The 26,684-nt window shown below is 36.2% G+C and overlaps 2 protein-coding genes and 1 non-coding gene across 4 annotated transcripts in view; 2 read left to right on the top strand and 1 right to left on the bottom strand.

The window, feature by feature from the left end:
- LOC136806592 (transducin beta-like protein 3) overlaps positions 1–4,801 on the top strand; it is a 41,030-nt gene extending 36,229 nt beyond the window's left edge. For both annotated transcript variants that reach the window (XM_067063183.1, XM_067063184.1), the window contains 9 exons: positions 56–134; positions 672–749; positions 1,208–1,266; positions 1,611–1,714; positions 1,937–2,008; positions 2,730–2,795; positions 3,797–3,889; positions 4,193–4,227; positions 4,650–4,801. In XM_067063183.1, coding sequence (XP_066919284.1) covers positions 56–134; positions 672–749; positions 1,208–1,266; positions 1,611–1,714; positions 1,937–2,008; positions 2,730–2,795; positions 3,797–3,889; positions 4,193–4,227; positions 4,650–4,706 — 643 coding nt within the window. In that variant the 3' untranslated portion in view covers positions 4,707–4,801. The remainder of the gene's footprint in view (positions 1–55; positions 135–671; positions 750–1,207; positions 1,267–1,610; positions 1,715–1,936; positions 2,009–2,729; positions 2,796–3,796; positions 3,890–4,192; positions 4,228–4,649) is intronic.
- A 392-nt stretch (positions 4,802–5,193) lies between these two features.
- Positions 5,194–23,957, top strand: LOC136806591 (ATP-dependent RNA helicase DDX54-like). Its single transcript, XM_067063182.1, has 26 exons — positions 5,194–5,485; positions 6,065–6,188; positions 6,618–6,740; positions 7,036–7,100; positions 7,609–7,677; positions 7,910–8,001; positions 8,305–8,466; positions 9,118–9,238; positions 9,791–9,827; positions 10,666–10,760; positions 12,772–12,829; positions 13,152–13,219; positions 13,472–13,556; positions 14,039–14,097; positions 14,665–14,737; positions 15,162–15,253; positions 16,045–16,174; positions 16,482–16,558; positions 17,001–17,065; positions 17,640–17,748; positions 18,626–18,659; positions 18,918–18,978; positions 20,329–20,430; positions 21,162–21,266; positions 23,020–23,114; positions 23,467–23,957. The coding sequence occupies exons 1-26, from the start codon at positions 5,234–5,236 to the stop codon at positions 23,778–23,780; spliced, it is 2,667 nt and encodes an 888-aa protein (XP_066919283.1). The 5' UTR covers positions 5,194–5,233; the 3' UTR covers positions 23,781–23,957.
- A 513-nt stretch (positions 23,958–24,470) lies between these two features.
- Trnav-uac (transfer RNA valine (anticodon UAC)) lies at positions 24,471–24,543 on the bottom strand. The gene has a single exon. It is a non-coding gene; the product is annotated as a tRNA-Val (tRNA).
- Between the last annotated feature and the right edge of the window lie 2,141 nt (positions 24,544–26,684).

The following is a 26,684-nucleotide window of genomic DNA, read 5'->3' as shown; positions in this document are numbered from 1 at the left end:
AGTTTCAAGGCACTATCTTTTATAAACAACATCTTCATTTTCTCACATAACTTAGAGGTTCAGATGGTTTATTGAAGATCTGGGACATCAAGAACAATGAATGTCTTACGACTATAGACGGGCATGAAGAAAAGGTGATATGAAATTTTATTTGATTCAAATCATCCTTTTCATCAAATGACGGTAACAAAGAGGGCATAGTGTGCAGAGGGGTCAGATCCCCCTATAAAGCCTTTCTTGAAAAGTTGGATTCCCCCAAGGGAAGAACTGGGGGTTCACACTATGGAGGGCCACTGGTCCTTGTTGTTTGAAGGTAGTTTCAATATACTGTATTTTACAGGTGGTTTACTTTGCTGAAAATTTATAAGCTGCACAATCCACAGTAGACACAGTAGATTGAGAGAAAGAACATTTTTTCTCTATCATAGATCCTTCAGTGTTGTTCTTTTGATTATTGTGAAGATTAACTTAATAGCGAATTTATGTATTTGTACTTTTGAGGAGGGTAAAGTGACTGGAGCGTTTTGGAAAAAACCGCACTTCTAACCCGCAAAATCGAGGACAGTAAAAGTGCTGATTTACCGTCGTCCTTAGTTGGTCAGGATCTAGTCAAATTAGAACCTTACTGTCCCTTTCGCAGTAAAATGCACATACATAAACTCATTATTTAGACGTGGGCACTAGCAATTAAGAAAACAGAAGACTTTATGGTGACCGGAGGTGAAGATTCCACCATCAAGATATGGATGGTAAGATTTCATTATGCAAAAAACTCCGAATAAGAACTACCTTATTACACGAATTGAAAAAATTTGTGTTAATAAAAACCCTCTTAATTAAAACCAGCCTTGGTGTCCTTGAATAAGCAAATAAAATTTGAATTAATTTTTTGCGTATTAATTTCAAGGCCGTTGAATACTTGCTTTGTAATATTCGTGTAATAAGGTAGAACGTTTACCTTCGAATCAATAAGATAAGACTATCTTCCAACCAACCGACCCTGCTCCAAAATATAGGGTCGGGTAATGGCAACCAAATTCTAGGGTATGCCTTCAAAGAAAAGGTTAACATTGACCTTATCAAACGAAGATCGTAGGTATGTGCTGTTGAAAATATCATAGCATCATATGACCTTTGTTCCTCATTTGGATTATTGCTGATTTTACTTCGTGTTGATTCTCAAAATTGTGTTTTGTTTTCTCTGAAGGATATCACAGAAAAGTTGAAGCTGGAGGAAGAAGAGAAAGTTCATTCCAAAATGGAAGCGTAAGAAAAACCTTTTTAGTCTCATAATTTCTTTGTGCTCTCGCATACCTTTGAATAGTTAGGAGTTTGGAGTGATAAAAAAAATACTTGTTTACTCCTGGGCTCGAATATATATGTCCAGGGCTGAGAATTTTCACATATTTACTTGCGGGGAGGGGGCCTATTAGGTACCCGAGAGTAAAACCTCAATGATTTGTTTTTCCTCTTAAAGGTTATTAATAGTATTAATTGCAACACAGCAACCACTCCTCTTAAAAAGTGGTCGATATTGATTATTAATAAGCATAAAGTTTAACTTTTACAACAAAATTTAAAAAGTATATCAATTCTTTTTTTTTTTTTAGGGAACAAGAACTTCAAAACCTTTTACAACAGAAGAAATATACAAAAGCTATTGGTCTAGCCATTCGTCTGGAACAACCTTTCCGAGCGTTGAATATGTTCAAAGGTAAACAGTTTTTACCCAACCACATTTGATGATGTACACATCAGACAGGCATGCCTTATATGCTGCAAGACAGAACTAGCTAAAGAATTTTTCAAAATTGTGCTGGTGCGGTGTGTGGGAGGGGAGGCAGCATAAGTGTTTCTTCATCTGAAATGCAATGTAATCAAATGATAATAGATATGTATGTTAAATGTCTTCATTGAAGTTTGTTTCAACATTTAGATCTTCTTATGGAGGAAGAGGCTTTGGAAAAAATTGATCAGATTGTCAAAGGTCTAAAAGAATACCAAGTTGGTAAGTTAAATCAAATGTCGCTCATCTAAACGTCCATATAGCGTTGTATGAATGTTGAGAAAGTCGAAACAATGCCATGTGTCAGCTGGGTTCTGTTGAAACTCGTTTTTAATTGTGCTTTGAATGCATCTTAAAATGAGACGCTCCTGATATCCGACTTTAAAAGGACCCCGAAATAATTCCATCTTCGTTTTTGCTTCCCGTAGTTTGCACGTAACGTCCAAACGACGTCCATCTAAAGTCCGTAACGTTCATCTATAGAAGAGAAGATGAACTTTTTGAAATAACAGTTAGTGTCTGCTGGGTGGATTTGAACAATTTTCTAAACATTGTTGTAGTATTAAAGCAGAAAGCACTTAAATCAGTACTCGCCATAATATCTGCTAAAATACACAAATTTATCGAAACCACGTGAGATTCCTGACTGGGAAAAACCAAGTCCATCCTCGCTTGCAATATCAAAAAAGCGCTGTACAAAATTTAAAGATTGAAAATTTTGGGATTATTTTGCTGGCGATTCTATCTCGCGAAAATTAATTTGATTGGATAGTGCTTCTTTGATCAGCCCTGGTAGAAGTGCAAATCCATAAAAAGCTTCTATTTCATCCGCCAATCTTGTCAACTTCAAGATCTCTCTTTAAAAGGTTCAAGAATATCTTAGAACCCATAAGGTTTTCCAAGGGTCTCCTTACTGTAAAGAAATATTCTTTTCGTCTCTTAGAATCGTTGTTGGATTTCATATGCGATTGGAATACAAATGCCAAGCATTCGTTCGCTAGTCAGACAGGTATAATTATTTTTCTCTTATTGAGCAGATTGTCCTGGCTTTGTCGTGACTTTTTTATATGCATCCACTAATAGGAAATTTGTGTATTACCTAGACTAGAGTCTACTTCTGGCTGAACTTTGCTTTTTGATAATTTTTTAGAGTCCAGTGAAGTAGAAAAATTGAAATCCAAACTGATCCAAATAACAAAACAGCTACTTGAAGTTGAAAAATATAATTAAGAATGAGAAACAAACATCAATAACAGATTTTGAATCACTTATTTTCAAATAAAAACACTGCTTCGTTCTTTTTTTACCTGACAAAAACAACAAAAATCTGGCGGACTGTTTTACAGTCCGTCTAGGCAAAAGCCTTTTACCATATACTACCGGGCCACTTAATCGTACCATCCAGTCTATAAAAAAGCTTTAAGTGGACCCCGGGCTATGTATTACCCATGCTTTTTGCGGTCTGTTACTCCGTGTAATTCTAATCTATTCAAATCTTTTAAATACATCTTTTCGACCGTTGTTGCGCGGTCAGGCGCGTGCAACTTTATTATTTAATTATCCCCCCTAAACTCGATCCAATCCTTTTTTACACCTTTTTCTATTGTCTATAGGTGCGAAAAAAGACGGTTGGTTTTAGGGTGGTACAATGCCCGCGCGGCAATTGGCGGCTACGGTCCAAAAAATGTATTCTAAATAAAAGATTGATATGTCAACTCGAAGAGACGCTTCAAATACTATCCGTAGTTTGATGACTAAATTAGAATGTCCACTGAAAACTAAGCCTTCTACGACTTTAACTAGAAGGAACACGAACACGAGATTCATTGTGTAATTGTTTGACGAATCCTTTATGAGAGAATTTGCATACCAGAGAGACCAGTGTCAAAAATCGAAACAATGGCTTGTCAGTACAAAATACGACTGACTGATATTCTGGAAATTGTTTTTATGATTTTAATACTTTTCATTTTCCCATGTTTCAAGATTTTCTGTCATTTTTTCTTTCAGTTTTGTCAATCATCTTGAAGACAAGAACACCTGACGAGTTGCTCGGATATCCAAGAATCAAAGAAATATTGGAAGCTCTCCTCCCTTATACAGGTAGATATTATCGGATAGAACGATTTTAGTTTATTTAAAATACTTGCTCAAAATTCTCATTTATTCGAAATGGTTTTCCCTGTGTCCACCAAATTTTTATCAGTTTGTCTTGTAATACAATTGCGTTTTTGTTCCCCTAAACCCACAAATAGTGTTTAGGCGATCTAGGAGGTAGACAATCTACCATGGATCTCATGTTAAAACCATAGAAATCTGTCTGAAAGCCTAAAGGTTGCTTGGCTTTCCATACAAACTATCAACTTTTCTAACAATGATTGTTCTTCTTCTCTTATGTTTTTTTAGAACGACATTTCGACCGTATGAACAATTTAGTCCAGGTAAAATACGCTAACATAAATTTTGAAACAAATAATAAATACCTACTTACTTACTGCACAAATTTTAAAACGTCCATGGTTCCCAGCAGCTGGGGTTGAACTCCTTCCTCTGATGATCTTACGCCGGACTGCCCGATAGTTAGTCATGTCGACAGTGTTGTTCAAATAAGTACATTTTAGAAATCACCCATTATTATTCGGTTATATTCATGCTATGGTACAGTTTTACAAAAGTGCCGACAAAACCTAACCTTTATCTCCGTTTCTTGATTATCAGGAAATTTATAAAATGAAAAAGCTTCTCAATTTTTTGCATGACTGCTGCAACGATATACAGTATGTGAGTTTTCTGGTATAAAATTTTTTTCCCAAACCTGTCCTGACAATGATTGATTGAAATTTCTTTCCAATTCCTTCTTCAGCAAACACATTTCGTGAATTACACTTGGGAATCAATGAAGATGTCGTCAATTGAATAACCATTAGAGGATTTTATAGCTTTTCTACAATTTTATCAAATTATAATTTTTATAGGATTATACTAGATTATACGGTTTTCAATGAATAAAATCGATAGTTAAAGTGTTGGGGGATGTCCGTTGGGTTAGCATCTGAAGGTTTCAGAAACATTTTCTGTCGATATGTTAAATCCTAAGTCTCTGAATCTGTCAACAATAGTCGTTTGGGAGAACGCGACGGTCTTTTGAATGACTTATTACTCCAGTATAAATTTTGTTAATGATAACGTCGTCATATCGATTTGTCTTTTACTACACAGCTGTTGCCTAGGAAGCGGATAATTTATCGCGTTTGTACTTGTTGAGGGAAAGTAATGTATGCTGGAGTAATTTGTTATTCAATAGACCGACGTGTTCTCCTAAACGACTATTTTTTCCTCCTTTAAGATTTTGGCAAGCTTCATATCAGAACATTATCAACGTTTAATTGCTTCTATTTTTCTAGAAGAAAAAACAAAAATAAAGAACCAAGCACAAAAACACATACAATGATCAAGAAAATGAAAACAATTGGAGGAAAGAAAACTTTTAACAACAACAAAAACAACAAAACTCAAGAAGATAAAGGAGAGGGTGTTGGTGGGCAGAAGAAGTTTACAGACCGGGGCGGCCGTGGTGGTGGCCGTGGTGGTGGCCGTGGTGGCGGTAGCAAAGGGCGGAAATTTTTAAGCAAGAAGAAACAACAAGAAGAAGAAGATGAAGGAAAATTTGAAGTGGTCGAACAAAACAATTCACAAAAGGTATCAGCAAAATTTTGAATATTATTTTTTTGAGCATCAGCTAATTATTAGGGTGGTTACGATGTTTGAATGCTTTCCATTATAGTCCTCTCCGGAGTACGGAATACTCCGGAGTACTGCCCTTCCACGGCACATCACACCTCCCCTACAGTAAAGAACCTCCCTTACATAAGTTCTACTGTACTTTGAATGGTTGTAACCTTCATATTTTGCACTTTTACCACTTTTCCCGCCCGGACTGAACTATATTTGCCATCTCATTTATCAGAGTTTTTAGAAAGAGATATCACTTTTGACTCTGATCAAAGATAAGGCCATGATAAAGAAACTACCGCATGAGCTTATATAAATGGTAGCTTCTTCACCAATCAGCAAAATCAAGCATGGAGGTAGATCATCCAGCTAGGGTATGTGAAGTTGTGGGTTCGACCCTCAGTCGGCTCATAACAAAGATTCCCAAAATGCCTCTCTAATTCATGATCAGCAATTAAATAGACGGATCCAGGGAAGCTAGAGAAAAGGAAGACTTGGGGTCGGCCTTGACTGCAGTCACAAACTTACTTTTATTTTCTCCATTAGGAATCAATCAAGAACATCAAAGGCAGTGAAACCCAAGAAGACGATGAAGGAGAAACGAATACACGACAACTTGTCAAAACACAAAATAGTAAACAAAAGAAATCCGGCGGTTTCCAATCAATGGGTTCGTATTTTCGTATACCTCTTTGAAATTGTGCCAAGTTTGCAAGAAAGCCAGCCATCCCCCAGAACTCTAAGAATTTAAGAGCCGACCTTTTTGGAAAGTGCACTTTCTTTCCTAAAAGTGCAAGGAATTCAACCGGCTCAGGTTGTGTTTACGATTCTACGGTAACTGTCACCCCGAGTTTACCTTATTTCTACTATTTTGGTGCTAAAAACGCGAAAGAAAGCCTTAGTAAGAAACTCGACAGGGTTTTTGTAACCTGTGTAAATATTTCAAACTAAAATACCGATTCCCTTTTAGAGGGTTTAAAGTCGTTTACAATACTCTCTGTAATTCTCCCCAATTCGAAGAAAATTCAATAGTAAAAACAATATTTGAGTAACCTTTCTAGATAACATAATAATTGACTTATTATTTTCCTTTCTTTAGGTCTGTCGTACAACATTTTCAAAGGAATCACAAGAAAAGGATATAAAGTTCCGACACCCATTCAACGGAAAACCATCCCCGTCATTATGGATGGCAAAGATGTGGTTGCCATGGCAAGGACAGGTCAGTTGGATTGTGTGATTCCACTTGCTGATATCTTTCCTCTCAAAAGACTGTCTCTACTTTTTCCTTCTATGGATTAATCTTGCGTATAACTTTCTCCCTTCCCCCTAAGAATCATACTAAAATTCAAAAAGGATCGATGACTTTGACAAGAATCGTCGTAAATTTTTAGACGTTAAAATACTCTGCCTACACAACCTTTTTAGAAATTAAGAAGAGATATGGTTAGTCTTGTAATATTTTAAGTTACTCAAAATTTAAAAAAAATCCTATTTTACATTTTCTTTTTCTTTAGGTTCTGGCAAAACTGCAGCTTTTCTGATTCCTATGTTCGAAAAATTACAAGCGCACTCAACTAATGTGAGTTTCATTTTATTTATTTTACAATTTTCAATACCTATTTTTTCTCAGCACCTTACTTTCCCACGCGCCTTAATTTTTCCACGTGTCTTTAGATTTTCATGCGCCTCGATTTTTCACGTGCCTTGATTTTTCACGTGTCTTTAGATTTTCATGCGCCTCGATTTTTCACGTGCCTTGAAAATTGTGAAAATGAAAAAGTCAAAATAGTCTCTAGTTACTTTTATATTAAATGAAGGCGCTTGAAAATTTAAAGACGCTTGATAAAATCAAGGCGCGTGACAATATCAAGGCGCGATGGCGCGTGGGCGCGGAGAAAAAAGCTCGTAAATAATAAATTTCAAATCCAACCCAGAATAAAATGTTTCCTCTTACTAACTATTCCTAACCATTTTACTGGTAGGATGTTGTGGAAAGAATGAGCCTTTCCTTGTCATATTTAATTTTCACCTTTATCTTTCAGGGCCCAAGGGCGGTAATTTTGATTAATCTCACCTTCTTATTTTAGGGCGCAAGGTCGGTAATTTTGTCACCTACAAGAGAGTTGGCTGTACAAACATTGAAATTTGCGAAAGAGGTACTGGTGGTACTTTTGCTCATTCTGTTTTAGATTGACTTAATCCATTTTATACGTTGCCTATCACTTTTTAATTTCGAACACACTTTTACTTGCCAAATTCTAGACTTAACTGCTAAACGCTAAAACATCGGGTTATCTCTTTTAAAGTTTGATTTATAAGAACCTATTTGAAATTGACTGTCTAAGTTTATTTCATTTGGAAACTATACTGCTCTGATTTTCGTTTCAGCTGGGCAAGTTTATGGATTTGAAGATATCTTTAATCTTGGGTGGGGACAGCATGGAAAACCAATTCGCTGCTTTCCATCAAAATCCTGATGTGTATGTATTGTGTTGCTTTCTTTCTCGTTCCGTGTCGATTTTTTCTAGCTCTTGGCATGATTGAAATCATTTATGAAGCTGCCTAAGACAGGATAATTTTCCTGGTTTTTCTTTTTTAGCTTTCTTAGCATACTTGGGGTACTATGTGTTAAATCTTGGCTCTGGTTTAGACGGCTAATTATTTGCCCATTATAATTCACATTCAGAATAAACAGGGCAAAGAGTGGGTCGCTGAACTAAAGCTTAGTGCTTTTTGTAATGTAAGACTTTGACAACAATTCATAATAATTCATTAATTTTTAGTTTGATCGCCACACCCGGTCGATTTCTCCATTTATTAGTTGAAATGGACATCAAGAGACTAGATCACATCGAGTATGTTGTTTTCGACGAAGCAGATCGTTTATTCGAGATGGGATTCGCTGAACAGTTGAACGAAATCATCCGAAGAATTCCTGAATCACGGTATAGATCTCTATCTTTCCTTAGAGCGAATTTTTCAAGAATTTTTTCAAAACTGACGTTTAGAACTAATTCTCAGGACTTTCGGGAATATTGTAAATAATTGTTCCGTTTCAAAGCTCTGGGAAATGATACAGCGTTTGTTAAGTTATGCAACTTCCTTCATTATGGAAACAAACGTTCGATTTGCATAAGAGATCTCCTCTAAAGATTCGAACGTTTGCTTCCCTAGTGACGAATATTACGTAACTTTATAACAAAACATGAAAAAGCTTCTATAGGGCCATTCCGAGAAATTATCAACCACAATAACTGGAGTCTATGCCCGATTGAACCGCCTATTCATGATATGCACCATTGCAATGTCTTCCACGGACCCAACAGCTGATTGGTTGCAAGTGACGTATTGACTTACTTTACGTCACTTACAACCAATCAGCTTTTGGGTCTGCGATGTAATGTCAGAAGACATTGCAATGGTGCATATCATGAATATGAGTGCTATTAAATGGCGCATGGTCGCGGAGCTCCTAGGTCCACACTGGCGGTATCCAGTCAAAAATGAGCCTGATGTAACGTACCCCATCCTCTGGAGTGGCCGTATGGATAAATTTCTTGTAGAAAAGAAATAACATTTATCTGTTCTCTTTCTAGACAAACGCTTCTCTTCTCAGCTACGTTACCGAAAGTTTTAGTAGACTTCACGTCGGCTGGTTTGACGGACCCTACGTTAATACGTTTGGATGTTGATACGAAAATCAGTGATAAACTGAAGGTGGGTTCAACCTTTAGTTCGTTCAAATATTTTTATTTTTCTTCTCAGACAGATTTCTGTCTCATTGAAATATAAAAACAGGCTTTTGCGTCTCAAAATTCGTGTAATAATTAACCAAAAGTTAATAGAAATAAAGCAAAAAAGTAATCGAGGGAACAAATTTTATTCATTTATTTTATACAAACTAAATCCCATAACAATAATCGTATTATCATATAACGCCTACACTACTGTATTACACGCATTATAAACGACTCCAGTCTAACCAAAAGTTCAAGGATAAATGTGCTACTTTGCTGTGAAAAATCCATTTTCCGTCTCAAACGAAAACCCTTGCTTTGATCACTGAATTAGAGAAAAAATGAGACTATCTAAAGTATTTTCTCAAACTGACGGGACTGTCACTATATTACAAAGAAATACAATTGTTGGAGATTCGAATTAGGGAGGCCACTTTTCTAAGACTTTTGGAGAGAAAAAATGGACGAAGCTGACAAATTCATGAACTCTTATATTTTGACTCTAAAAAAATTTATCCTTTATCATCTTTAGATGGCGTTTTTCAATGTTCGGCCTGAAGATAAAATAGGTAAATGTCTTACTTTTTATAATTTGAGAAAAGAATGAAGGCTCGAGAATCCCTTCTTCTAAAAGATATTTTTTATTCTTTCCAAAGATTGAGATAGTTTTAAAGTATCTTTGACTCGGCTGTAGAACATTACTAATGACATTTGTGATGGAATTGAGTAACTTTAAAGGGATAACCAGAGATGGTCTGAGATATTCGACCTGCAGAAACCGTGTGTGGTCCTGAGTAAAAGCTCTAAGTATTTTTGTATACAGTAGACTCTCGGTTATTCGAATCTGCACTTATTCGAATAATTCGGTTATTCGAAGTGAGATGGCCTTCCCCTTGAATCTGCTTACCCCAGAATCTGCTTGACCCAGGCAAAAACACTCTCGGTTATTCGAACTTCAGTTATTTGAACTTTTAGTTATTCGAAGCGATTTCTATTCCCCTTGGAGCACATTATAGGCAAAATCACCCTCAATCATTCGAATTTATCTTATTGGGAGATCGTCGAGTGAGAACATTGATTTTCTGCGCTTAAAATACTTTTTCCTTAAGAAATTAGGTTTCAATATTCATGGCTATATATCGATATTCAAGCAATTTATTTGTGTTTATTACGCTCAACTGAACCGCAATGCCTCAGAAAAGTCCCTCCAATTAAGGTCAAGTTGAGAATCTTGCGGGAAATAATTTTTTCAGTTATTCGAACTCCCGATTTTTCTTGCCAAATATCTAAAACTATCTGATTATCCCTTTAAGGCCAAATGTAAATAACATTTGAGCTGTCTCCAGACTTTTTGAAATGGATTTGAGTAGCTTCAAGGCTAAATAACTCATTTTGTGTTATTTCCAGGCTTTTTGTTGCATCTCTTACAAAACAAGATTGACAGCAAAGAACAAACCGTCATTTTCGCAGCAACAAAGCATCATGTAGAATTCCTGAACGAGGTAATATATCTTTAGGTTATCTTTTTTGGACCTACCGGGAGGTCCTTTAATTTGACCGTTGTCCGTTCGTCTGTTACAAGCTTTTCTCGGGATTGGCTCATTAGTTTTTTTTTATTTTTTGCACAATGATACAAAATAGCAATGCCTGAAAAGTGACGGAGCCCGATTTTTGAAAAAAAAATTTGGGGGGCAAATTTGGGCCAAAAACTACCTAAAAATAGGGTTTTTTGGACTTTGTGCAAAATTTCTTCATTAGTTTTTCCTGATTTTTGGTAGAAAGATAGAGTGCAAGGTACCCTAAAATGTGGCTGAAGTAATTTTTCTCGGAAAATTTTTTTTCGTCGTCAAATACGGATTTTCGCAAATTTGGGCCAAAAACTACCTAAAAATAAGGTTTTTTGGACTTGGTGGAAAATTGCTTCATTAGTTTTTCCTGATTTTTGGCAGAAAGATAGATTGCAAGGTACCCTAAAATGTGGCTGAAGTAATTTTTCTCGGAAAATTTTTTTTCGTCGTAAAATACGGATTTTCGTTTTTTGGGCCAAAAACTACCTAAAAATAAGTTTTTTTGGACTTGCTGCAAAATTGCTTCATTTAGTTTTTCCTGATTTTATGCATAGAGATGGAGGGCAAGGTTCTCTAAAAAGTGGCTGAAGCAGTTTTTTTTGGAAAATTTTTTTTGGCCGTAAAAATCGGATTTTCTTATTCGGGGAAATTCCCTTATATCATTTTTAGGGAAAAAGAGCATTTCTTGCGATTGGATTGATATTTTTTTCTGAATTTTTGCACTTTGATGTAAAATGGTAATATTTAACTCTGATGAAGCCTGATTTTCAAAAAGTAATTTATTTGGGCAAATTTGGGCCAAAAAGTGCCTAAAAATGGGATTTTTAGACTTTGTGTGAAATTACTTCATTAGTTTTTTTCTGATTTTTTGGACAAAGATGAAGGGCAAGGTTCTCTAAAACGTGACTGAAGTAGTTTTTTTCGGAAAATTTATTTTGGTCGTAAAAATCGGATTTTCTTATTTGGGGAAATTCCCTTTTGTCATATTTAGGGAAAATGAGCATTTCTCGAGATTGGCTTGGTATTTTTTTCTTATTATTTGTATAGTGGTAATTTGGGTAGAAAAGTGCCTAATGTTTGTTTTTTTAGACTAATTTGAGCTCTGATACTCACGGTAATCTATTCAAGCTGCTCACTACACTTTCTTATTCCCTTGCTATTTGTCCTATTTTTTTCTGATTTTGATCGACAGGTAGGTCCATTCAGCATGTTGCTTGTTTTTCATGATTTGCAATGTGGTCCATTATGGAATGAAAAACGTCGATCTGTTCAATACACGGGCTTCTCGAACCCGGGGGAGGAGTACTTAGGCAAAAAAATAATTGCAGGGTATGTGCAGACGACGAAGATCTGTTTTTGACCTATTCCAAAGTCTTTCTAAGGGTCGCTATTTTTTAAGAATACGAAAAACATGAAAAGTCGAGAGAATCTCTCTAAAGCTAGGAGATAATTTCGAAAGCCGTTTCTCTAAGGGTTAATGCTTTTTTTTGCAATAAAATATAATCTCTGCTAATGGTCGCTTTTCGGTGGTTCGGTCCACAAATACCAACATTCTCCAACCCTAGCTCCCCCCCCCTTAATGTTTTGAATTAAATCTTGTTTTGCTTCCACACGAAGAAAATCCAAATACACAAATTAATACACGAATTTCAACTCATTTTTCCATTTCATCTGACAGTTCGGTACATTATAACAACCAAAAACTTTTCATTTTTAGTTATTATTCATCTGACAGTTCGGTACATTGTAACAACCAAAAACTTTTCATTTTTAGTTATTATTCATCTGACAGTTCGGTACATTGTAACAACCAAAAACTTTTCATTTTTAGTTATTATTCATCTGACAGTTCGGTACATTGTAACAACCAAAAACTTTTCATTTTTAGTTATTATTCATCTGACAGTTCGGTACATTATAACAACCAAAAACTTTTCATTTTTAGTTATTATCAAAATCTGGCATTTCCACAACTTACATTTATTCTTCACTCGACCAAACAGGTATAATAACAGGGGGTCTTTTACGTTTATACTGTGAATGACAGGCATTGACTATTTTCATCCTAGAGGACATGAATTTTTCAGCATGAGATTACGAAGCTCTTTCGACCCGAAACTTTTCCAGCTTTACTTGTTATTTCAACGTAAATTTTGTTTTTGATTTTTTTCACGTTTTTATAGTGGCCAGCCCGCACCTTCCTCGATCTATTTCCAAGCCTTAATTGGACTGTTAAGGCCTTTAGGAATTGCTAGCTGACTTCCTACTTTCTTTGTACAATTGTTACCCATTTTTGCTTTTAAAATAAAAATTCTTCTATTGCAGCACGTAAAATAAACATCGCGAATTTTCGTAAGAAAGCATCCATGGTTCTGGTCGTTACAGATATTGCTGTGAGTAAAACTAGCCAGTGGACTTTTTACATTCCTCTGAAAGTAACTCAATCAACTCCAACAAAAACTTTCAAAAAACGCTTATGAAAACCCCTTTTTACATCTACTCGGTGTAAACTTCTAACTTTAACCTTTGAGGTGTCTTTTTTAGATTTTCCCAGCAGTAAATTTCCTTTCAACAGCCTTCAACTTTCGTTGAAACTAACTCTACGTCAATGGAACAAACTCTTTAACTTTTTGTCATTCTGGTAGGCTCGTGGGATAGATATTCCAATGTTGGATAATGTTATCAATTTTGACTTCCCTTCAAAACCAAAAATCTTCGTACATCGTGTTGGTAAGTGGAATGACTCTGTCCATCTGTGAAAAATTATGTGTATTGACAACATGTTAGACATTATTTATACGGGGGACACATGTCTTAATAATTAGACGGAGGCGAAGGTTTAACGCATTTGAAGTCTTTTTCCAGAGGTGATCCGCTGTTTAGGCCTGGCAAAGATTTTAACGGGCCCAAGGATCAAAGTCTGACATTACAGGCAAAACTGCGATGAAAAAATGGGCCAAAAATTGACGATTTTTAAAGTTGAATTCAACAAAAATGGTTAATACCATTGGATGGAGCATGAAATTCTAAAAGAAATGTATACTCCAATAAGTCTCATACTCAAACACACTAAGAAATATGACTATTTGAATTTGAAGTTCTAAATACTGTCAGTGCGATTATGTTTTAGACAAAATCCTCCTTCTTGAAAGTCTGCATAGTCGTGAAATTTGTCATTCCTCCTTTCTTGTACTTTACTTTCTCTCTTACAGGTCGTGTTGCACGTGCTGGCCGGTCGGGAACGGCTTATTCCTTTGTCATGAAGGACGAAGTATGTCTTATTTTTTGGGGCCTTTGAATCGCACGACGGATATTTTGGATGACAAATAAATTTCGTGGTTGAGCTCATCCGAGATCTCGAAATTTTGTGGACACAGAATTTCACGGATGATGCTATTCTGAGATAATATTTTCCCAATCGTTTACTTTTTTCTGTCAAACTGTGCTTGTTGACTCTCGCTCTCTCGAGCCTGGACGAGGATTCTTTTAAGAGGGTTTCTTCTTGATGGGGACTGGAAACTAGTTCGGATTTAAGGAAGATTTGCTCGAAAAGGCAAAGTCTGCTGTATTTTGGCAGCTGTAATACGCTTATTATCGCTCCTATGATGCAATTAAACATTTGAAAGTAGTCTTTCTAAGATATTGTTTTCGGAATCAATTCAAAAATATTTTTTCCATTGAAAATCCCCACGAAGTTTCATCTCTTCCCATCCCATCCCATTCATAAAGTACGTACTGTGGCAACTGTCGAAAAATTTAAATCCCACAAACTATCCTGCTCTAATCATATTGCTATGTATAATCCTATTATTTTCATAACTATTTCTTTTATTTTTAGTTAGCATTTCTGATAGATTTGCATTTGTTTTTGGGAAGACCTTTAAAGACAGCTACTGCTACGATGGCTGAAGGTATATAAAAAACATTAAAACTCACAAACAAAGGGGTGAAGCTCTTGTTAGTAATTGGAAGTTTCAATATTTTCCACTCTGTTACTATACATCTATAAACCCTTAGCGGTGCGGTCGGTTTGTAGGGGTTTGGTAATGAATGTTCAAGGAAATGATTGGTCTATAAGAATACAAATGCAACGACTTCAGCAATTTTGACGTCATTCTTTCCTGGTAATCTGGAACCCAGTCTCCTCACGCTCGGTGCGGTCGGCTTTTAGGGGGACTGGTAATGTATTTAAAAGGAAATGCCATCAAAATTCTTTGTCTATGAGAATGTTAATACAAAGACTTCAGACATTAACATCCTGGTAATCTCGAACCCAGCCTCCTTACATTTAAAAGTTGATAGGTTGATATTATCTTCCCCTACCTCCTTACCTAGATGCAGACGACGTATTGGGAGCAATCCCACAATCTTTGATCGCTCCAGAAGTGGAATACACAAATCGTCTCTCCACAGCAGACTTCACGCTGGTATTAGACTACACCCTCATTTGCATGTTTTACACCTATGTTTAGGATGTTATTATTTCTCTTGCCACAGGAGAAACCGTGTGGGAGTCTCTTGAATATAGCTAGAAATCTATAATAATTAAAGAAAAAATTGTCAGAGAATTTTGCGGGAAGTGTGGCGTTCCAAAATGACAACCAAAAGACAAACAAAAGATTTTCTGAAATTAGTCCATTCTCTAGTTTTCTCAAATTTAGCAGTTTGAATGAGTCAAAGATTCTCGGTGTTTAGAAAGGAATACTACCCCTTAGAACACCCCTTCTCACAGACCCACTGGAACCCCTTCCCACTGGAAAAACTGACCAAAAAACGTCCCTGGTGGAAAATTATCCTCCAATTTTTGTCCCCACTGAAAATAATCAAATAAACCAATCCTCGCTGCAAAATGTTATGCTTTTTTCCTCACTTTCATTTTGACTTGAAAACAAAAGAAATGAAATCCCCAACCATAAAAAATAATCTCAATCCCCAGCGAGTTTCAGCCCGTTGTTTTTATCCCCATCCTACCAGGTCTGTGAAAAAGGAGTGTCTTAGTGAAGTATTTGTTGTTGTTTTTTATTCATTCTTTTAATAGCTCACCCTCCCTTGGTTATTAGTCTTATTTGTATCCACGGCTGTCAAATATTTTTATCATTTTTCCTTGAACAACGACACAGAAAACTCTTCAAAGCCACCAAAAATAGCGGCAATCACCAGTTTTGCTCAGGTTACAAAAGTAAGTCCTGAAAACTTACTTTATATCACTGTTCCCCAGGTCTCTTTACGTAAAGTGATGACAAATGGATACAAACAATACATCAAATCGCGCGAACCAGCTTCGGACGAATCCATCCGCCGTTCCAAAGATATGAATCAAACTGTCTTTCAAAATCACCCCTTATTCAGTAAGTTAAGCTAAACTATGTCAGAGTGGGAGAGTTTTTTTTTTATTATTGAAAATAAATGGTGGTATCACTCATTCCAAGATGTGTTTTTTTGCTTCTTCAAAAATTTTTGCTTTTGAATTCGCTTTAACTTTCCAATGTAGTTTCTTTATAACCTTGGGTAAATTTTTGAAGTGGTTTTCCAGTCGGTAAGTGGTTTCATCAGGGATTTACCACTGGGTACCTTGAAAAAAGGCGTCCTTCAAAAAGGTTTAAATAAAGGTTTCCCTTCAATTAAAAGGAATATTTGTCTTTTTCTTTTTCCAAGGAGGGGAAGCTGCACAAGGAGATAGTGAAGACCTGACCAAACTTTTATACAATCTACAAAAATTCAAACCTAAAAATGTAAGTATCATTTTCATATGCATGCATTCGGTAAATGAAATTTCGTTTCAATAATTCTTAAATCAGCGACCATTATTTTTGGATAAGGTATTTTTATTATAAGTGAAAAACATGCTTTCGTCAGAGTGATCAAGACGTCAGCAACGAAAACCATGTGTTCTCGATTCAAATCCCAGCTCTTTCAACTGATCCATTCAGTTTAAAGATAACCGAGCCGGCTGGACATGGACCCCGGTGAAAAAAAATCAAAAGACTGTCTAAAAGTCCTAGATTACTGGGCTATTCACAAAATACCGGTTCAATATATTTCAATATGACTGTATAGATTTTGTAAAACTATACCTTACATTCATTGAATTTTCTACCGATAGCTATTCAATTAAAGGTCAGCGATCTGACCCTCCAGCCCATTTGACATCATTCTTGACTATTTCTTTTAAAGACTGTCTTTGAAACAATGAATACGAAAAAATCGAAAGATACGGAAGCCATTATGAAAGAAAAAAGGTACCACCACTTACTCAAATATACCCTGTTAAACCTTTCCCTAGTATTGATTTGTCGTTTCTCCTTTCCTAGAAAAGAACTCGGTAGATAAAAACTATTATCGCCGATCCAAAAAATATCTGCAATCTGATTGGTTAAAAGGAGTACAATATATCTTGTATATAAATATAAATTGACGAAAAGATGTTGTTGCATTGTGTAGCGGTAGCAGCAATCTAACGTCACTTTGCTACAAAATTGCCCTGCGCTTTTTTCCAACACAAAAAAGTGCATTTTTTGGGTCACCGATAAACCAGTTATCAGACATTTGCTCGTACAATATGGAAATATTTATGCTCGGAAAATATTATACGGAGAAATCTCGGAACTCGTGAAATATTTCTCATATTGTACTCACAACTGTCCAATGATTATTACATAAATAAACTCGAGTCAATTTCTGGCTGAACTTTTGAAAAACTTGGATGATACTGAGGAAGGGAGTCAAAACCAAACTCTATATCTGTATACAAAGTATAGTAAAATTTGTATACGCAATGGTTAACAATTTAAACTACTTTTATTTCTCTCTCAGGAAGCAACATTGCGATGTGATCGAGCGTGCGAAATTGAAAGTTCAAGAAAAAGAAAAAGAAATGGAAGAAACGTCAGCTAAAGGGGAACGCACCCATACTGTCGATAATGTGAGTGAAAGATATCATCCTTAATGTGATACGTAGCTAGGATGATTAGAGTAATTGACAATCCTTCGATGAAGGTCCTCCATCAAGTCCTTTAACGGTAGAGGGGGTCGTTATTAATCTGGAAAATTATAATGCTCAGTGACGTCTTCTTTCCACTTAGGGAATTTGTCTCAAAACATTTTAAAGGCTTCTATTTTCCGAAAATCATTAAAGTTGAACGCACCAAGAAACATAGTCTAGCAAGCTAGACGACTAATTCAAACATAGTAGAAAAAAAGCAAAAAGTAATGTAGGGAACAATTTTAGTCGTCTAGAAACCTTTGTGCACTAACTCCAACAAAAGAAAAGTGTCAATATTGCAATTATTAACTTTTTCCCGCTCAAAAAAAATTCTTAAAAAAAAAATTTGTTGATTTGTGTGTTAAAATTTTTTCATTTGAGTTGATCTTGTTTTTGAGAGTTTTTTGTTGCTTCATAAATTATTTTCTCGCTACGCAAGTTTCTGCGTAGCTAGCTGGAAATTCTAAAAGGCCGGAACACCGGATTCTTCCAGTCGTTTATACAAACTAAATCCCGTAACAATAATCGTATTATCATATAACGCCTATACTACTGTATTACGTGCATTATAAACGACTCCAGTCTACAAGAAACAGAATGAAAAATCCCGGTTTTTTGTTGAGGAGCTTACTTCAGTGAAGGGCAACTGACAAATCTTTTCTGTCGTGCTTCGATCAAGGAAAGTAGCATACAATACAAAATGGATGTCCCTGTTTCTTGAAAACTCGGCTGATCATTTAGCCTTTTAGAATCATAAAATATTTTCATGGACGCGAAATTGCTCGTTGAATAATATTCGTTAAAATTATTTTATCAGGATGATTACATTGCTGAAACCTTTCAAACGAAAAGTAAGTTATTCATTTTTTCAATCCAAATTGTTTACTTTTTATATTCGCTTCTCTATTCCTGAAGCTAAAATGAGCTGACCGTAAGTTCACAATATTTTGGTTTGAAATTCTCCGATAGTATGCTATCCTGATTTCTAACTAATTGGTTGGTTCGGTGAACAACGACACTGTGCCTCCTTTCATGGAAACAGAAATGGAGACTGACATTCAAGGGAATAGCCTACCATGTATCTATGTATTCTTCACACTTTTTTTCAGGTTTCAAAGATCGAGAGAACTTCATTCCACGACAAGCATCTGATTTCCATGGTGAAAGAGGGTATATATATTTAATTCATTAAATATCCTATAGACCGGACTCCACTTTCGCGCGACATGAGCGAAAAAAATTTGACGTTTTTGTAAGGTCATTGGTCGGTTGAAAAATGAAGCAATTCCATTGGTCGAAATTGACGTAAAAAGTTTCATATTGGATGTAGACGACAAGCGAGAATAGTTAAGAAAATTATTGATGATGTTTCTTTATGCCAAAGCGAAAGTTTGTTTCTTAAAGGCCGGTCTCCACTTTCGCGCGACATGAGCGAAAACTTTTTGACGTTTTTGAAAGTTCATTGGTCGGCTGAAAAAATTCCATTGGTCGAAATTGACGTAACGGATGAAAAAAGTAGAACTTCCTTCAACTTTTTTTTTGTTCGCGCGAAACTTCTTTATGACGTAATCTTTTCTTCAGACAAAAAAAACTGTCGCCCATTTCGTGCGAAAGTGGAGACCGACCTTATGTAATGGTTTCACAACTTTTGACATTCAGACAACATTATTAATGATATGCACCATTGCAATGGCTTCTAACATTACATCACGGACCCAACAGCTGATTGGCTGCAAGTGACGTATTGACTGATTTTACGTCACTTACAACCAATCAGCTGTTGGGTCTATGGTGTGATGTCGAAGACATTGCAGTGATGCATATCATTATTGCCCTTCAAGACTTCAGTAACGATGATGTTTGAGTTGAAAAAAAATCTGAAGCCGCAATGGCTTTTTTCAATCTCTTTCAAGCAACGATTTCAACTGTCAAATTTCTGCCCACTTTTTGCCTTCTCTAACAAATAGAAAAGGTATAAAAAAGTCGGCCGTCTAAATTAAACATAACGTTTTGTTTTTTTTTAAGAAACACACTTTTAAGAAACATGAGGCTCAGAATGCCTAAAAACTAAGAAACATCTAAGAAACATTTTTTAATTCGTTTTTTTTAAGAGCCTTCCAACCCAGCCTTCCATGAGGCTGATTATGTTAAAAAATTTAGAAACATGTAAGAAACATTTAAGGCTCAAAAGGCCGATTTCTTAAGAAACATCGAGGCTGCTTGGTAAAACTAGTTTCTTAAAAAAAAAAACGTGTAGTTAAGCATGTATAGACAGTTTTTCATAATCATGATTTGAATTTTTCTAAGTTTGGTATGTTGGATAGCACTTCTCAGATATCGGGTACTGCATTTTTCTTATGAATGTTGTATATGGTGTGCCCGTCCATCGAGTATTACACTTTTTTTAAACTCCGATCAAATATGACAAAAAGGCCCAGAAAAGAGATCAGAGATATTCTCCTGCTAACATCTATAATATGATATGCTTTTTAAATCCTAACTTTCATGTTTTCTCCCTAGTTTCACAGTGAAATCATTCGATAAAGATGCTCAAAGTCTTTCAATGGACTTGAAAGCTGACGACGGTGAAAAAATCAAGAAACAACAAAACGCTAAGAAATGGTGAGGATTTATTTTTCAGTATCGCTCAAAGGAAACCTTTTTAGCTCTCTCAAATAGAAGCATGAACCATTACAAGTCTTTCCCTACTGCATCATAAATTTAATCATTGGTTCGGCGGGTCAAAATATGACAGTCAAATGACATAGTGTCCTCCCCCCCTGGATTCAGGGGGGATGGGTTTTGAGGTCAAAAGGACGTATAGGGGGAAAGATTTCTTTTTGAAGCCAGGGTGGGGGGAAACGAGGGGGGGAATGGAAAATTTTCATTCTAGGCATAGGGGGGAACTCACCAAAATCAATTCAAAATTGAAAAACATCTGGTTTTATGAGATGATGTTGTGATCTGATCACTTATTTCAACCAGCATATTACGGTTTAAAAACAACCATACTTTCCATTTATTCTTGAATTAGAACTACCTTATGGAAAACAATAAGCGTTAAACTCATCAAATTACAGCTTTTTATGTTTGAGGGGGGCAGAGAAATTTTTGTAGGCAGGGTGGGGGAAAATGAGGGAGGGGAATAGAAAATTTTCATTCTAGGCATGGGGGGAAGAGACCCTGAATGACCGCTGTTTCCAACCTTCTAATCTCGTACCCAGACCGCTTACACAACTTTTGATTATACTGATGGACGTCGGAATAATCGTGAGCGCTATCAGAATCATAAAAAAGTGAATTAAGGGACTAGGCTCGAGTTTAGGAGTTTTCTTCCAATCTTCTCTTTATAGGGACCGTAAGCGCAAAAAGTTTGTGACGGTGGGAGGTAACGATAAAGTCAAAAAGATCAAAACAGAATCGGGAAGTTATATCAAAGCTTCTTATAAATCTAACAGGTGAGAACGTCAAAACAACATTAATCTTACGTTCATATAACATACATCATACGTTCATAGAATTAAACTAAGGCACATATACGCATTCATGTAACGTTCATACAGAATTGATCTGAGGCTCATACACACATTCGCATAACGTTCATCTAACATTCATTTAACGTTCATATAACATTCATATAACTTTCATATAACATTCATCTAACGTGCATATAACACTCGTCTAACGTTCATATAACATTCATCTAACGTGCATATAACACTCGTCTAACGTTCATATAACATTCGTCTAACGTTCATATAACATTCGTCTTACGTTCATATACGTACGTTCATTTATGTAGCGTCGCTCAAACGTTGAGTGGCAAAGCAAAGCTAGGTCTTAAAACAAGACTTTAGCAAACCTTTCGTATTTTCTTTCCATTTGTTAAATATTCCGTTAACCAATGTGATTACTGGTGACTCTCTCTAATTCGATCTTTAATGGACCAAAATTTTTCTTCGAGTTACAGAAAAATTCGGATTGCGGAAAATATTTTATACCACTTTCCAGCTGAGGAGACCGATGTTTTAGTTTGAATTATCGAAGGTTCGAATTAGATCATTAATGCACTGAAGATTATTCTCAACTTAACTTCAGTTGAGTTAGAATCTGAGAATGTGTGTCTGTGTGTGTCTGTGTGTGTGTATGTCCCAAAACTTTGGGGCAGCCTGGAGACTTCAAAAATTGTTCGATTTGGCTTAAATTTTGCACACTTGTTCCTTGGGTGAATATCTGGGGGTGTTTTTTTCATTTTTTGAAAATTTGGATTTTTGGGGCCTGGGGACGAGTTTTTCGCCAAAACGAGGCTAAAACCTTAGGGCAGCCTGGAGACTTCAAAAATTGTTCGATTTGGCTGAAATTTTGCACACTTGTTCCTTGGGTGAATATCTGGGGGTGTTTTTTCATTTTTTGAAAATTTTGATTTTTGGGGCCTGGGGACGAGTTTTTCGCCAAAACGAGGCTAAAACCTTAGGGCAGCCTGGAGACAGCAAAAATTGTTCGATTTGGCTGAAATTTTGCACACTTGTTCCTTGGGTGAATATCTGGGGGTGTTTTTTTTCATTTTTTGAAATTTTGATTTTTGGGGCCTGGGGACGAGTTTTTCGCCAAAACGAGGCTAAAACTTTGGGGCAGCCTGGGGACTTCAAAAATTGTTCGATTTGGCTGAAATTTTGCACACTTGTTCCTTGGGTGAATATCTGGGTGTGGTTTTTGCATTTTTCAAAAATTTTGATTTTTGGGGCATGGGGACGAGTTTTTTGCCAAAACGAGGCTAAAGCTTTGGAGCAGCCTACAGGCCTCCAAAATGGTCGGATTTAGTTGAAATTTGGCACACTTGTTCATTGGGTGAATATCTGGGGGTCTACAATTGGGCCTATGAATAATTTGAAGCCACTGAAGTTGAGCCCAGTGCGTTGCGCACGTTCGACTATTGTTAAAGGTTTTGTCCTTTAAATAAAGAGTGATATTGTTTGCTTACTCATCAATTTTAATTTTTACAAGCTTTTTCACATTGAATTGACACGGTTGTGGAGCAAGATTGTCCAGAAAGAGTGAAAGAAAAACATTTTTTGCTTATATCAGCATAATATAACAATAGGCAGACACTTTCCTGATATGAAATATGTGTCTGATATGAAACGAGAACACTGAGATGTGAAAATAAAACATTTAAGACTTTTTCTAGAAAATGTTTTTCTCTGCTTTTAGATACGGTGATTGGATGAAACAGAACAAATTCAGCGGTTTGACAGCCAGGGAAAACCCAGATGAAATGGAAGGGCAAGTCGATAAGTTGGTGCAAGGTCAGTGGAAAATTTTATGTTTTTTTGACAGAGTGTGGGCTCTCATAAAACAAGAGCGAAAAAGTGTTTGGCTTGAACAAACTTTAAGGTCGGTCGCTGTGTCCTTGTCACGTTGAGTTGGTGATATGATTTCTTTTTTGGTTTGAATGTTTTTGACTTTCTGGTTAACATGCGTTGTTTCTGAATTTTGATTAGCTTTTCAGATATATAACTCAATCTACAATCGATACACTTTTTCATAGGACTAAGAAATTTGTTGTTTTAAAGATCTTAACTTGTTCTCAACATTTTGGTCCTCGAAGACGTATGTTCTTATATAGTTTGTTCTTATATAAAAACTTGTACATTTTAGGAAATAAATTCTCAAGAAAACGAAAATTCGGCAACCAACCACAGCAAGGAGGACAAACTGCAGGAGGACCAAGCAAAAAACGAAAGAAGGGTGTTTTGAAATCCAAAGACGAAATGGTCAAAAATAGACTTAACGATATGCGTAAAAAATCATTTGAGAAAAGTAAAAATGATCGCGCGGGCGGTTCGTCTTCTCGTGGCGGCCGTAAGAGCGGTGGATTTTCCTCCCGTGGTGGTGGTAGAGGCGGTAGAGGTGGTGGTAGAGGCGGCGGGAGAGGTGGTGGTAGAGGCGGGAGAGGCGGTAAACGGAAGTGATAGGAGATTTCTCTTCTGACTACCTATCATTTGTGCTGCTCCCTCATAGGGAGAGTGGAATTTCGAATGTTAACTCCTTTACCGAGTGAATTTTTATTATCAGAATTTTATAAAATTATTTTGTATTCCAATCTGAGAAAATATCGAATCTTTCTTATAGATTATCTAAAAAATTTATCTCCCTCGTATCTTTGGTCTTTGTTCTACGCATTCCACTTTTTGACTTGAAAAAATACCAGAAAATGCAGCAGATCTTTTTTTCGTAGATGCTGTAAATGAAAGAGTATTTTTCTTAATAATTCTGAATGATTTTTATGTTGTTTTTGTTGTTTTGATGTTGTACAAAAAAGCGGCCACTGTAACACTGAAAAACAAGTATGTAACACTGAAAAAGAAGTATGAAATTTAGACTTTTTCGTCAACGAAACATGGCAATCAAGCCCCACAATAAGCCTAAAGCGGCCTAAAGTTGCAAAAGAATGTTGCGATTACAGCCATTACGATCAACTTCTAATTCGAACTAAAGCATTGGCCCTCTGCTGGAAAGTGGTGTAAAATATGGTGTAAATTTTTCTCTAGTTCGAAGTTACCCCTTCATCGAATTAGAGAAATGCAACTGTGTACGGCTCACAGCCCCCTCCCTTACATACTCCCACTATTGAACTGAGATGAGAATCTTTCAAAAACTCATGGTTCCGCCCGGGCTCGAACCGGGGACCTTTCGCGTGTAAAGCGAACGTGATAACCACTACACTACGAAACCGTTGAATGTGTAAGAAACTCTCTTACTGATAAATACGAGAGATTATGATGTCACAAACATCGATTGTTTTTTCTTGCTGAGATGTTAAAATTATATTTTTGATTATGGTGTAATCTTTTTTGATTGACAGCTCCTCTCTGGTTTTCTAATATCCTCTTTGCTTTCTTTTTAGGAATCACTTTTTATAAGCATATCAATTACATACATGTTTAAAAGAGACGATAGAGAAAAACAAGATTGATTGAATCCATCATTCAGTGCCGTAGCAACTGAGGGGGCAAGAGGGGGCTATGCCCCCCCCCCCCACTAATTTTTTCAAAAATGATTATTTTGCAAAATGCAAAGTTTTTCTTTTTTAATTTGTCATAATTGTCACAATTGAGTGCATTTTCAAGCAATCTAGAGCTCAAATTTTCAAAATTTCTCTCTTCGGGCCAAACCATGGTTGGCCCTCGCGGTGTCACTAAACTTCACCCCCCCCCCCAATATGGAAATGCTTCCTACGGCACTGTTATTGCATCGAATTTTTCGATATCTAGCCTTGTCTAGCTTGATATATGACTGACCCATGACCCCGGAGGGGGGGACACTGGGTTTGCGGACTGACGGTATGTGCGGGCCAAAAATTGGCTTTTAAAATTGCACCCTTACAGTGCAACAAAAATCATACCCTTAGAGTGCATTTTCCCTCAAATTTTCGATCCCTTTCGTGCAAAATATGGTCAAAATTCTAGCATTTTGGGTCAAAATATCTAGATATCTAGATTTTTCAAGAATTTTCTGAAATTTCTACCCTTACACTACAGTGCATCTCTAGTTTTTCCGACCCTTACAGTGCATTTTAAACATATTGGAAAAGGTACCCTTAGGACCCGCACATACCCGTCGGTCCTTTTTCCCAGCTGCCCCCTCCCCCTGACACTTCATTTTTTACCATTGTCGTTTTAGTGAATGTTTTTTATCATTTTACCATTTAGGTAAAATCGAATGTATAAGAAATTCAGGTATTTCAGAGAAAACATTAGCAGCACGATGAACTGGTTTTTGCTGTATAAACTCTCGCCCATTAGTGTGGTTGCCAGGAATGCAGCATTCCAAAACTGCAATGGTTTAAATCTGATTGGTTGGATGGGACGGCCATAACCCCCTTTATGTTGGAAAGGTATATTTCTATAATTTAGGACTTTTTTGACATTATTTCGAAATATTTTATAAGATGTACTTTAGGCGTACAAACTTTCGCGAGTAGAAACTAGCGATTTTCGCTAATTTTGGCCCTTTTCGCGAAAGTAAATGTCTTTAAAAATTCTAGGAAGGCCATTCGCGAAAGTTTATGCTCGCGAAAAATTCTTGACAAAATAGAAAATCTGTAAAACTTCAAACTTTGAATAAGATGTAACTTTTATGGCACTTTTTAGCCTGCTAAAAGACTAATTAGTCCAAAAACAAATGTTTCAAGCTAATCCAAGAAGTATTTGTCCCTCTAAGCCATTTTTTCATGTGAAAATACTCAATTTTACATCTTGATTCGCGAAAGTTTATGCTCGCGAAAAATATCTTTCCGTTAAATTCGCGAAAGTAAATGTCGTGAATTTTGCGATTTTTCGTCCTCGCGAAGGTTCCTGCTCGCGAAAGTTTGTACACCCAAAGTATTCTTTACTGACAAAAGAAAGGTACTTTAAGGGCTTAAAATTAGGTTATTATTAGTTTTTTCTTGATAGGTTTTTTCCGAATTCCAATCATATCGTGTTCTTATAAAATTCAAATTTGTTGAATTCTGTTTACATACACTACTGGCATTTATAGTACTTTATACTGGCAGAAAAATGTTAGGTTGATACAAAGTTGCTGGCATCCACTTAACGGATTCGTGCTCCTTATACTACCTGCGGTTTTGTGGAGGTCGCAATTCGGGCTACAAAGAAAACAATTGTCTAAAACCATAAAACCCAAAGGCACTAAAGAATTAAAGTATCTTGAAGATTTTCATTCAAGCTTCCTCCAAGAAACTATTGTTTATGCATTGTTTATAAACTCGAACAATCTTTAAGATTCTTCAAACACAAAACCAACCTTCTGAATATTGCACTGATTTGCTTGCTGTGCTTTGGAAAATTCTGGATCGTACGGTTTATTTATTC

Source organism: Clytia hemisphaerica, unplaced genomic scaffold, assembly GCF_902728285.1.
Source record: "Clytia hemisphaerica strain Z4C2 unplaced genomic scaffold, Clytia hemisphaerica genome assembly, whole genome shotgun sequence".
In the NCBI taxonomy this organism is placed as follows: Eukaryota; Metazoa; Cnidaria; class Hydrozoa; order Leptothecata; family Clytiidae; genus Clytia; species Clytia hemisphaerica.
The sequence above is the reverse complement of the archived record's forward strand: the minus strand, read 5'-3'. Positions and strand labels throughout refer to the sequence as shown.

Excerpts from the sequence above, each read along its gene's own strand:
- LOC136806591 (XM_067063182.1), top strand. The coding sequence starts at position 5,234 with ATGATCAAGAAAATGAAAACAATTGGAGGAAAGAAAACTTTTAACAAC. Across the intron at positions 6,741-7,035 it reads GGTTGCCATGGCAAGGACAG|GTTCTGGCAAAACTGCAGCT; the intron begins GTCAGTTGGATT and ends CTTTTTCTTTAG. Across the intron at positions 16,559-17,000 it reads AAAAATTCAAACCTAAAAAT|ACTGTCTTTGAAACAATGAA; the intron begins GTAAGTATCATT and ends TTTCTTTTAAAG.